This window comes from Cheilinus undulatus, linkage group 6 (assembly GCF_018320785.1).
Source record: "Cheilinus undulatus linkage group 6, ASM1832078v1, whole genome shotgun sequence".
NCBI lineage: Eukaryota > Metazoa > Chordata > Actinopteri > Labriformes > Labridae > Cheilinus > Cheilinus undulatus.
In genome coordinates, this window is record NC_054870.1 from 12,336,051 (window position 1) to 12,348,874 (window position 12,824).

At 39.1% G+C, this 12,824-nt stretch overlaps 1 protein-coding gene across 1 annotated transcript; it reads right to left on the minus strand.

Moving 5' to 3' along the window:
* Positions 1-456: 456 nt before the first annotated feature.
* LOC121511266 (CD209 antigen-like protein E) lies at positions 457-9,715 on the minus strand. Its single transcript, XM_041789868.1, has 7 exons — positions 9,631-9,715; positions 9,240-9,297; positions 8,346-8,456; positions 8,001-8,219; positions 7,762-7,907; positions 5,347-5,456; positions 457-1,618 (listed from the first exon to the last, which is right to left on the minus strand). The coding sequence occupies exons 2-7, from the start codon at positions 9,277-9,279 to the stop codon at positions 1,486-1,488; spliced, it is 759 nt and encodes a 252-aa protein (XP_041645802.1). The 5' UTR covers positions 9,280-9,297; positions 9,631-9,715; the 3' UTR covers positions 457-1,485.
* Positions 9,716-12,824: the final 3,109 nt, after the last annotated feature.

The following is a 12,824-nucleotide window of genomic DNA, read 5'->3' on the forward strand; positions in this document are numbered from 1 at the left end:
GGATGTCTGGGTTGACTTGCTTCACCTGCTGCCACCAAGACCCAACCCTGGATAAGTGGAAGAGGATGGTTGGATGAAATTTTCCTTTAAATAACAAACATCAGCTAGAGCAGTGATGTCCTTCCACAGGTGGTGTTTCTGATTCCCTTTAATGCCACACACTCAGGCTGAAAAACAAACATTTGATTTCCTTTCCTTCCCTGACCTGGGAATACACACTTTAATAAGGAAGGCTGCTTATTTTCCATATTACATACCGTATGCTGTAAACTTGAGATGAGACTGGTTGATTTGTGATTATATAGGAGTGTGTTACTGTTTTCAGCTGCTGCATTTAGCAACAACTGTTCATTCTACACTGTGATTGACCAGATACACACGTTTCTGTCAACAACTAAACCAGAGACATGACCCAGATGCACAACTCGAAGCAAAAGGCAGTTCCAAAAAGCACAGTTTAATCACAATCAGGGTTCGGTACACAGGTTGGCCGTCAGACAAGGCAGTGGTATCCAAGACGTGAGGCAAAAGGCGGGGTCAAAAACGTTAACAGGGTCAGAATTACGAGACTATGAAACTAAGTAGAAATGCTGGAACGTGACAATAATGTTCAACGAACTGGACAGACAGAGTGAGACAAGAGGTAAAATACACGAGGTAAGGGGGAGTGATTGGACACAGGTGAGGGAAGGCACAATCAGGAGCAGGTGCGCACATGATGGGGGGAAGGGACAGGACACCATCCTGAAACAGAGACAGGGGTAAGTGATCTTCAAAATAAAACAGGAAATGCAAGACATGAAACATGAGAAATAAATGAACAAACAGATACCCAAATCTACGCTGGTTTTTACGCCAGTGTGATAAATGAAGGCCAATGAGTGCAATCACTGTGGAGAAAAACACAAGAGCAGGAAGAACACTAGGACACAAACACAGGGGATGAAAACGAGCATAGATTACAGGAAAGAAGGCCATGACAAATGATTGCATTTAGATATTTTCTGAAGTCATCTTTAATCAAGCAAGTACACTTTGAGGCAGTTTGGGCCCTGAATGTTTTAATAAAAGTACACTTCCTGTTTAATGGCAAGGCATCAAAATTTGGCAGTCACTGCCAGTGCCATTCAGTTATGTGCAAAAGATATAGGTGTGTCTTTTTAGAAGGACTTTCCTACATCTATACAACGTGGGTTTGAGTCACTCAGAAGGAGAGATTCAGCCTAAAAAAGTGGAAATCATTAAAAAATACCCCTTTTGAAAAAAAGAAATAAAAAAGAAATAATAATTATGGACTCTAATGGTTTTACAAAATGGGTCCAAGTGACTTCTAATGAAGAATCACATTCTGAGCCCTGGCAGGACATCAGACTTTGAGGTGCTGCCATGACTTTTGAGTTTTGCACATGTTCTCAATAAGGTTGAATAAAATTAAAAACAGCAATTAAGTGTTCACAGAATAATTAACTGAGAATTACAACAATCTTATTTTTCACAGATCCCGACATGTTCACTCAAACAGTTTTCATCGTTCCACGCTCCCACTTCTCTGGACTGCACTATTTCTCCACAATCCTGGTTCCCTCCGTGGCTGTTGGGTTGCCCTTCAAGCCAGTATCTGAAGTGTAGATAACAGAGAAAAAAACTGTGCATCTTCTCTCATACCAGACAGTTTGTTAGGAAAAGAAGGAAAGAAAAGAAAAGATTTAACCTGTAATGCAGAAACAGAGAATGACCACCAGTCAGTGTCATTTCAGGAGAATGAGGCAGCATTAGCAGCCAGGGACGTGCACAGACATTTTAAGGGGCAGGGGCTCAAGTGTGAAAAAGGGCACTTTTCTTCATAAAAATATTCAAAGAAAGTTAAATATATTAACAAATCACCAATTTATTTTTATACCCTCACATTAAGTTGACGAATACTCAACATATTCCTACAAAATCAATCGATCACACGAAGACATGGTCCACTTCAGTATTCACTGGGTTTATCACAAGAGTAAGCAAGGACAAAATAATGACACCATGGTCATGTTGTCTATGCTGCTATTCTCTACTAAATAAGTAGAATAACTGACTGTAGCTAGGGAGAGGGGCATGGTGAAGGAAGTTTTCAAGAACAGAAAAAAAATGCACTTTCAATTTGTTTATTTTTGCGCAAGATAATAAATTCTTTGAATTATTTTGGTGTAATTGAATTTAAAAGTACTTCAAAATAAACATAATCTTCACACTAAACTGAAAAAGACTGTTCTCTACATAAATAAGCAAACCAGCCTACCCTCCAGACTGCTGTTAGACCAATGATTAGCTGCAACAATAAGGTTTAGAGCATCCACACTCCTCTACTGCTAACTTTGTTTATTTTACTGGAGAAAACAGCAGAAATGCTGAAAATCACTGCAAAAACATTATTGACAAAATGGAAATGGCATTGTGCTGCAGACATGATTAAAATGTAAATGATTTGAGCTTCTATAGCCAAGCAACAGAACACAGGATTTCCTCATATTAATGATCCATTATTATTATAATGATTATTATTACTGTCATTATTATTATCATTATTATGCCCTTTCCAAACAAGCACACACTAACTCCTTGGTTCCCAACCTGGGGTCTGGGACCCCCCAGGGGGGGCGCCAGAGATCTTGGGGGGGGTGCGAGGCTTTGTCTGCCCTGAGGCTGCCAAAAATAGGTTTGCAAATATTGACTAAAACCATGATAAAGCAGTTATAAAGTAGTTCATACAAAGTGCTTTTGTTAAGAAAAGTATGCATGGACCTTTTTTAGGGTTTTATCAGTGGAACAATTAAAATCTATGTTGATTTTTGGCAGCAATGTGTCACTTTTTCTTCTCTTTTGGGTCGGGGGGGGGGGGTTGGGGGTCTGCTTTTCTGAGGAGCGTGTAGGGGGGGCTCCAAGGAAAAATGGTTGGGAAACACTGCACTAACTGATGGTGACCTGATCTTCGTTTTAGTGCATCTTTCACATCTGGAGGAGGTCTGTCTGTCTGGTATCAAATATCTAGTAGAATGAATAGTTGTCAGCTGAGGAGCCTACAGTTAAAATGATGCAATAGCTGTTTCAGACAGGACTCTACAGGTTAAAACATTGTGTTTTCATGTTCTGGTCAATTTAGAAATCTTGGTCTATTTTGCATCCATGTCTTCTTTCACTCTAAAAGAAAGAAAACTTCTAAAAATACACATTCAGATGGTGTTTATTTTGACTGCTCTCTGTCTGTCTGCATCTGTAGATTTTTCCCTTGAAATCCCCGATCAAGCTCCTCTACTTATTTAAACATTTCAGGTAAAATACTGTCTTTAATTAACTGGGGAAGTTCAACGGTGATCTGTTTTAGTTCATTTTTTTTTAATCCTTTTAACCCGCAGGGCCTCGTCAAATATGTGCACATTAGCACTATTTAATTAAAATGCACTAATTTACATATCAATGCCATGATATTGATGACAGATTTTTAGATAGGCTACACGTAACTGTATGAATACTGTAGTCTCTCCCCTTATGTACAGTACATTAGCCTGAGTGTCCATGAGAAAGAGCCTTAGCTAAAGCAGACTTATTACAGTGGCTCAGCTGTGCAGCAGCAGGCTGTGATGGGAGAGCTGGACTCTGCTGCTGCTGTCTGTGTGTTCACAGAAGCTGCAGGAGAAGGGAGGAGGGTACAGAGGGCATCAGAACCCGTCATCTCCTGACCTGCTATTTAGAGTTTTTCTACATCTATGTTTCTTTGATGGGAAAGCTGTGTGCAAACAGGAATATACAGTATAGAGAGAAAGAGAGGGATTCATTTATTTAAAATAAATAAATAAAAAAATAAAAACGCCCCAGAAAAAAGGGCACTGTGAGGTGACTGTAAGTCTGTAAACAAGGGCTGCCAGTGAAGAGATGAGTACAGATGTAGTTATAAAGGCAGTTTTATTAGAACTGGAACACTTTTCTGTTTTAAGAAAAGTAAAGAAAAGTTCCTCTTGGATAGCAAAGTTGCTCTTCTTCCATCTGGCTTTGGCAAAAGTTGGACTTACCACCGGCTCACTGATAGAGCAGCAACAATGTCTGCCTTTCAAGCTTTTGTTTACTCCCAGTCTTCCCTCTCTCAGTAGCCCATACAATTTTTGGAAATGTATAAAGGACAAAAAAATTGTAATATCACATTCACATAAATAATCAGAACCTTTGAAAAAGTACTTGACATTTAGATCAGGTTCTTTCCATTCCTCTTGAGCTTTGCTGAGATATTAAATAGAAAAATGTTGCCCTGTAGGCATTGTCAGCTGTGAGGTCTTCTATAGAGAGATGTGTGCCTTTCTAAACCATGTCCAATCAATTCAGTTTACCACAGACAGACTCCATCAAAGTGTACAAACATCTCAGCAACGATCCAGAGTAATGGGAGGAAACAGAGCTAATTTTTAAGCGTTGTTGCAAAAGAACTGAATACTTGTGTCAGTGTGATAATTCAGTTTTTTATTTTAAATACATTCACAAAAATGATGGGATACTGAGTGTGCATTAATGAATGAATTAATATGATTATAGCATGAGACTGCAACATAACAAAACTGAAAAACGGTGCAGGTGTCTGATTATTCTCTGAATGCACTGGTAAACAGTCTCTTTGGTGTTTCATGTTAATTTCTTGTTCATCTGACATAATTTTTAAAAGGAAATTAAAGGCTATACAGCAGTGTTTTTTTGTGGACTAAAACCATGACTAAAAATGTTCACTGACTTCTTCTTTTTTTTTTTTTTTTTTTTTCATGAGATAGACCGGACTGAGACAAGCTAAAAAACAGATCTTTGGTGATAAAAACTGATGAAAGGTAAGTTGAGTTATCTTCAAGGACACTAAAATGAGACTAAAACTGCAGGGCTGGACAGCTGGACATTCAAAATCGATATTCCTCTACTGTGTGTAGAGGTCAAGAGTTTCCTTAGAATATTGCATATCAACTAAAGTACTGATAATGAACTAACAAGAGTCTTTTACATTTTCATTAATAAAAAATGGTTATCAATATTAGCTCAAGAAAGTAAATGTCTTGATGAAAAGTAAAGACTACAGAACACAAGGACTTGTCTAAAATGTTTTTGAGTTGTTGTTGACTGAAACCATAAAGGCTAAAAATAATAAAATGTGACCATTACTAAAATTGAGATTAAATTCAAAGTTGCCGCCAACATTAACACTAGCATATTGTAAGGTTGGAGGAATCAGGTAATTTGAGTTTGTGAAACAACTCCCATTTAACAAACCAATAAACTGGTGAAATGTCATCATCCAAAAAAATGTCAGTTTGTAGGCTGTAAATAAAACCTTACGTCACTGTGACCAGGCTCCCATCCACCCACGTCCAAGTGCCCTCTGTAAGACTGTCAGTCAGACCGATCCAGGCATGCACGCCAGTTTGCAGCAGCGTGTTGACGAACATCTGAACACGGAAATGACAGGAATTATCCACACTAAAAAATGCAGTTTTTTCTCTCTTTTTTCAGATGTTATCATTTCTTTATGTCATTTTGACGTATTATTCTAAGACACTTTAGATTTGTCATTTTTCTTGTTGGCACATTTTCAGTGTTTGGTTCATAACTCTGAAACTTCTGAACATGCTGTTGCTCAGAGTACCAGTGGTGCCCACCTGCATTTCATTATTTGATACCTGTGCAGCCTTGCTACCAGACTTGGATGGGCCCCTGAAAAGTCCAGAGAATGGGCCCCTCCCCTGTTGTAATTTATCGATGATGTCCATGCATGTGTGCTGATCAGTAGCCATGGTGACAGCTTTCTCTGCCCATTTTTGCCACTTTTATTTGCCCCTTTCTTCTATTTTGCACTTTTTTAACCAGTTTTTGCAACATTTCAGCCACTTGTAATGACTTTCCTGCCCATCTTTACCACTTTAAACCCATTTTGCCACTTTTGAATCCTATTTAACAGCTCCACTGCCCATGTGCCACTTTCTGAACACTTCCCACCACTTTTTTGGACCACCCCCCCCCCTTTCTCCATTTTAAACACATTTTTGTCACTTTTCATTTTTTTTTGCCTCTATTAACCAATTTTTGCCACTACTTGCCTATTTAGTTTTTCTTTTTTCCCTCTATTAAAAATTTTTTGATATTTTAAATCCATTTTGCTGATGTAAAAAATGTGTTAAGGATGAGTGCCCTCTAGAGCACTGTTTCCTAAAGTCTGGGTCAGAACCTGATTGCAGGAGATTTTCTTGTTTGAGGTCACTTAATGAGTTTTATAAATTTCTTTGCTACAGTATTTGATTGGAAATCTATGTCTGCAGTACACATTATAACAACATGCTCCACCCCATAACACAGACAACAAAGTTAGTGTGTCACAATGGTTTGTACCTTCTAAAAGATGGGTCACCAGAAAAAAGCTGTGAAAAACACAGCTCTAGAGCGGTGATTCACTAATGGTTTGGTAAGGCGCATTGGTGTGCCTCGGGGCAAGTCTATGTATACCATGGAAATTTGTGCAAACATACATTATTTCAACAAAAATACACCTAAAGATACTGTAGCATGTGTTAAAAAGACTGCTTTGCATAGATATGAATTTAGTGTGCCTTGATTTTCAGGCTTGATCTTAGGTGTGCCCTCTTTGGGCAAAAAAATTTGAGAACCACTGCTCTAGATTGCCCTCTAGGTGGGCAAAATTTGACAAAATGGTCAGTTTGGTGACCTTTCTGTGGTCAAAATCTATTCATTGCCCTCTTTGATCCTCTTAAAGTGGACAAATCTTGACTAAATGTACTCATTTGTACCTTCATAGTAGATAACCTTTGACAAAATGCCCTCTTTGGTGCCCTGAAAGTAGAAAAACTTTGAGAAAATGTCTTCTATGGTTCCTTTAAGTGGACAAATTTAATAAAATGCTCTCCTCGCGGCCCTTTCAGTGGATGACATTTATCAAAAAGCCCTATTTGGTGCCCTTAAGGAAGACACACTCGGACAAAAATCCTTCGTTGATGCTGTTTAAGTTGGAAAATTTAATCAAATGTATTTTTGTGCCATCTTGAGGGAAAGAATTGAACAAAATGTCCTCTTTGGTGGCATTTCCAGTGGACAAACTGTGACCAAATTTACCAAAAATTGTGTCTATGGTGCCCTGTTAGTGGTTAGAAAGTTGTCACAGTACCTTCTTTGATGCCTTCTTATTAGACAAACCTTGAAAAATGCCCTCTTTGGTGCCCTTTAAATGGATAGAATTGAACAAAATGCCTGTGGTGCCCTTTAAATTGACCAACTTTGACAAAATGCACTGTGATCTTAGTTCCATGCTAAAGTGTGCTTTTGGTCCACCGTCAGTAGAAAAAACCTGATAGGGTGCATTCAAGTTCACGTCTTATCGTGGAGAAAATGCAATACAGTGGAATAAAGTTCCTCAGTATTAAGTTTGTTTTACTGGCATACTTCCTAGTCTTCGTTAAATAATAGGCTGAATAGTGCACAGTTTCTGATTTGTTTTATTACAATGGGTTATCAGTATATTAAACATAATAAACCATTCCATCTTAACCAGGGTTTCTTTGTATATCAACATCAGTGTATTGCACTTTTGGTGGCCCACTGCATACAGCAGGTGCCCTTGTCATTATTTTGGCCCCTCCCCCACTATCATTCTTAGTCCACCACTGGCATCTGGCATGAAAGTAGCACCCATATGCAGAAAATCTGCAGCCAGTCTGAAGCAGGCTTGACTCCTTTGTTTGTTACCTGTTCCTGGCTGCTGTTTATGATGGTCAGATCAGCTCCCTGGTTGAGGCAGTCTCGTCTACTTGAAGTCCAGTTTTTCTTCACACTCAAAACAGAGTAACAGCCTGTACCAAACTTCATCCAGTCTGTCGGACAAGGTTTGCTTTCTTAAAAAGAAGAAAAAGAGAGAAAGTATTAATGAAATGCTTAAAAATGCTCAGACTCTACTGCATATACAACATTACAGAGGATAATCTTACTTCTCTCCTTATCAATGATCTCCACCAACTCCCTGACCTGCTGGACTAACTCCCGGTTTTGTGATGTCAGATTAAAGTACTGAGTCTGTATCTCTCCAAGTTTCTTCAGTGCCTCTTTTCCTGTTGACAGGTTACCGAGTCTGGACTCACAGCCTCTGTCCAGCTGGTCCTGTTCGTAGTTGACCTGAGTTGGGTCTGCTGACATGGGATGGCAGGCCTCTGTAAAATGTCAAGGAATATAAAAATATAACCAGAAATGTGTACAGATGATCAGGCTTTTGATATCTCAAGGTCATGTTTATCTCTTGTTGTTTTATCATTTGGAAACAGGAAAGTCAACCTTACGAGTAATGTAGATGATCTGTAAAATGTTGGTAGTCAACAGAAGAGCACAAAGTAGTCCAAGACACAGAGCTACACACCGAGATGGTTGCTTCTTTCCTCCCTGATAAGCAACTAAAATCAAAGAAAGAAAAAGTCAACAATACTTTTCTATATTTTCCTGAATTTGTGTCAGCAAATACAAAAACATTTTTATGATGGTTGGTACTTTGTTTTAAAACTTTTTAAAAGTCCATTAGAAATCTTATTCTGTTGTGAGATATTCTTAAAATGTCTTGAATTTGACTTTTAAAATTTAAGGTGACACTATAAGGACAAAAGTGTTTGGCCACCTTACCATTACACCAACAGGGCATGTCATGACATTCAGTTACATGTACTGTAATATGGAGTTGACCCCCCTTTTTACAGCTTCACTTCAGAATGACCCATTTTGTATCACAAATGTTTGAAAATGGAGACTGCATGGCTAGATGATTAATTTTATACACCTGTGGCAACGGGTCTGAGTGTCACATCTGAATTCAGTAATTAACAGGTGTGACCACACACTGTTGCCTGATCCTGTAGCTCTCATATGGTTAACTAACAAAGCATTTTTGTGTTGGTGTGTGTGGTATTTCTAACTGCTTTGGTGTGCATCTATTGCCATGCAGGTATGCCAGTGAAGCTACAGTCCAGCTCCTCTCTGAACAGACTGACTGCAAATTACAGAAGCTGAAACAATGCAGCACTTATGTGTCTGTTTAGACGGCTACATGATTTAACCTCTGGCCTCTTAGTGTTGGGCAACAAAAGTAGGTTTACCTACTTTGTCATTCATTTAATCAGGTCAGACCTACAATGCTAATTCATCACCTTACTCTATAGAAATCAAAGCTTAGAGGGATACATTACTGTTGGAGTAATCATCAAATTCCATTGTATCCATTTTCATATTGGTCTCACTGGTTTCCTGTTTTAGAGGAGAAAATGAGAAATTTAAAAACCACAATGACAGTTATTATGGTTAAGAAACTTCTTTTTTTTCTGCTTATAAAGCATCTTCTATGAAGAGTTTGTACCACAATCAGTTATTTGAACAGAGATACTACTCTGAAGTGTGCACAAAATCACATTTTATTTGAGGTGGTTTAAGTATTTACTTCAAATTAAGATCATTTCATATTTAAAGGGAGTAATCATCACCGCCTGCACAAACACAGTGGTAGGAAAGAAATAAAGAAGGGTAATCCTTATACTCAATTATAGAATTTGAATATGCAGAGAGAACTTAATGTGCACTTACCTTTGGATCTGGAGAAGCTAAAGCAAGTCAGGACTAGAACAACTGTATTAGCTAATGTAGCTGGCTCAAGTTCAGACAATATGAGAGTATTTCAGGAAATGATGTGGTAACAGGATGCTCCTTTTGCCCAAATCATCAGATTTCGGTTTTAAACTTGCCTCTGATAGGTTAAAAAAAAGGAAGTTATGAACCAAAGAGCCAAGTTTCATTGAGGGTTCACACTGCAATTTCATCTGGTCTCTGTTCCCTTTTCCAGTTTTTTCTAGATGTACCTTTCTTGTTTCATATAGTGCTGAGAATAAGTATTTGCCCTCTTCCTGATTCTTTTTTTGTTTTGTTGAACTTTCAGATCATCATACAAATTTTAATATAAGACAGATATAACCCATGTAAATACAAAAGGCAGTTTTTAAATGATGAGTCCATTCATGATGGGAAGAGGGCATCCAAACCTACCTGGGATATGTCAGATATTGCTCCCTAAACCTAATAACTGGTTGTGCCACCCTCAGCTGCTACAACTGCAAGCGAGGAATTGTGATAAGTGAAAAGGAGTCTTTCTCATCACTGTGGAGGAATTTTGGCCCACTTTTCTTTGCAGAATAGTTTTATTTCAGCCACTTTGGACGGCTTTAGAGCATGAACAGCCTGTTTAAGGTCATGACACAGCACTCAATCAAATGTACGTCCAGACTAGGCCACTCCAAAACCTTATTTTTAAAAGCCATTCTAAGGAGGACTGGTGTGTTTTGGATCATTGTCTGTATAATCCAAGTGCTTGAGGTCATGAACTGAGAGCCACACACTTTCCTTCAGGATTTTCTGGGAGGCAGCACACTTCATGGTTCCATCGATTATAGCAAGTTGTCCAGATCCTGAAGCAGCAAAGCAGTCCCAGACCATCACACTACTAACGCCATGTTTGAATGTTGGTAAGATGTAATGGTATGCACACTGATCAGTCTAAATCCCAAAGGAGTCCAGTCAGCCTTGAGACCTTACAAGACTACAATAAGACCAAGGACTGAAAGACCATCTTGCTCAGTGAACCCATCGCCCTACGCACGAGTCCAAGTGGCTGAACTTAACCTCGCACTCAGTGGATCAGTGGATTACGCTGCAAGGTAAGTGAACTGGTCTACCACTTCAATGCTGATGAAACGTGATGTCAGCATCTAAGGCATTCCCAAATTCCTGGATCTTTGTTTGTCTCTCACGCTTTAGCCTCCTCACTCAGCAAGTTAGCAGCACCCAAGGACATCTACAGTCTCTGCAAAGATCACAGCATTGTCAGCAAACTAGCTGGGAGAAGTTTCAGTTTGTCTCAGATTCTGCATTTCTGGTTTCTCTTCCTTTTTTCTATGAATAACCTTCACACTGAGGCAAAATGAAACACTGATAGAGTTCTAGGGAAAAGTATAAGGTATTAGTAATGCTTCAAATCATGAACATGTATGTTTAAGTCATTTATCACACATTACGACTGTCCAGCCATTATCTACTTTGCTTATCCTGTGTGGTGTTGTGCGTGGATGGAGCCAATCCTTGCTGCCTCCGGTAAAAATCGGGCTACACCTCCCAGACTGGTTGCTAGTCAATCACAACTAGACATCTAGAGAACCAAAGAAAGACACTCACAGCTATGGGCAAGTTACAGTCACACAAGGAGAGCATGCAAACTCCGTACAGAAATGCCCTGAATGACCAGGAAAATAGCTGGTTTAATGTGATATGCTGTTGTGCATTTGGTTTATTTGTTGATAATGTGATGTAATATAAACCAAGATGATGGTTGTGGATGCTACTAAGAAAAAAAGTGATGTGAGTGAAACCCTGGACTAGGGTCTGTAGACACCAGTGGAGTCATATTTGCACAACATCTGGTAATATTACTCTCTGTTGTCAGTTGGCAAGACTCTTCACAATACAACAGAGATGTTCTGCCTAGAATGTGTGCTTTGTTACATGTTTGCACCCAGAGATCTAAGGTGAACAAACAGTGCCTATAAAAAGTACTCACCACCCTGGATGTTTTACTCTTTTCTTTATTTCTACCCTGGGATTTTGACAGGATACCAATGGCTGGGGGGAACAGACAAACCTACTCAATCCTTCAGCAGACAGGCTACTTACTAGCAATAATGTCATAACTATTCAAGGTGGACTTAACAAAAAAAACCTGAGCCTGAAGTGATAGATCATGCCCCTTTCAATGACCTATTTTAAGAAAAAAATGGCTTATTCTCACACTCTCAAGGAAAAGGAACTAAACTGTCCACAATCCTAGCGTGTTTCAGGGAAGTCTGTAATTGGGCAAACCTGCTGTTACCTGACAATATCAAGTACCCATCAATGTAAGTTTTCAGATGAAAAAGTGGCCGTAGGGTTAAGTCACATTTAAAAACCTGGTGAGGCTAAATTATGTAGTGTAAGAATAGTGAAGGGAGGTTAGTGATGTTATCAGAGCTCATCATTGCTCACAGGCATAGGCAGATGGTATTTTACTGCATATTTTAGAGTTGTCACCATTCTCACCATCTGACCATATTGCCAGAGCTGCTCTGAGGGATGGAGAGACAACAGTCAGATAGTATCAGACAATAGAGTGGTTTTCTTTCATTTTTAAACCAGGATGCAGACGGCTTATAAACCAGAGTGTAGTGATTGTGTGGAGCTTTAAAAGTCTGATAGTTGTCAGAAATAGTTCAGGTATTTACTACAATGCTGCAAATAGAAACTTATAACTTACAACCTCTACAGACCCCTCCAATCCGGCTTCCGACCCCAACACAGCAGTGAAACAGCTCTCCTCAAAGTCACCAACGACCTCCTCCTCTCATCGGACTCCAGCCACCTGAACATCCTCATCCTCCTGGACCTCACTGCTGCGTAATAATAATAACTCCATCCTGCTTCCTCTTTTGAAACATTCACTCAACATCACCGGTACCGCACTATCCTGGATCAGATCACACCTCACCGACAGACAACAATTCATTCACATCAACAACTGCTCCTCCTCCACATCCAGCTTACCTGTGTCATCTGCACCTGGCTGCAAGCTTTAAAAGAATAGGTTTTACATTTCTGTCTTCTTTAATTTTCTCTTTCTTTATCTTCAGTATGCCACCTCTGGTTTACACAACCCTGAAAATTACCTTGAGATGTTATGGAGTAAAAAACATTATTTAGAC

What these genes read in the sequence shown, in the direction of transcription:
- LOC121511266 (XM_041789868.1), bottom strand. Translation starts at nt 9,279, where the DNA reads ATGAAAATGGATACAATGGAATTTGATGATTACTCCAACA. An exon ending in ATTTGATGATTACTCCAACA is followed by an intron (nt 8,457 to 9,239) that starts GTAATGTATCCC and finishes CTTTGATTTTAG; the next exon opens with TTGCTTATCAGGGAGGAAAG. An exon ending in GATCATTGATAAGGAGAGAA is followed by an intron (nt 7,908 to 8,000) that starts GTAAGATTATCC and finishes CTTCTTTTTAAG; the next exon opens with AAAGCAAACCTTGTCCGACA.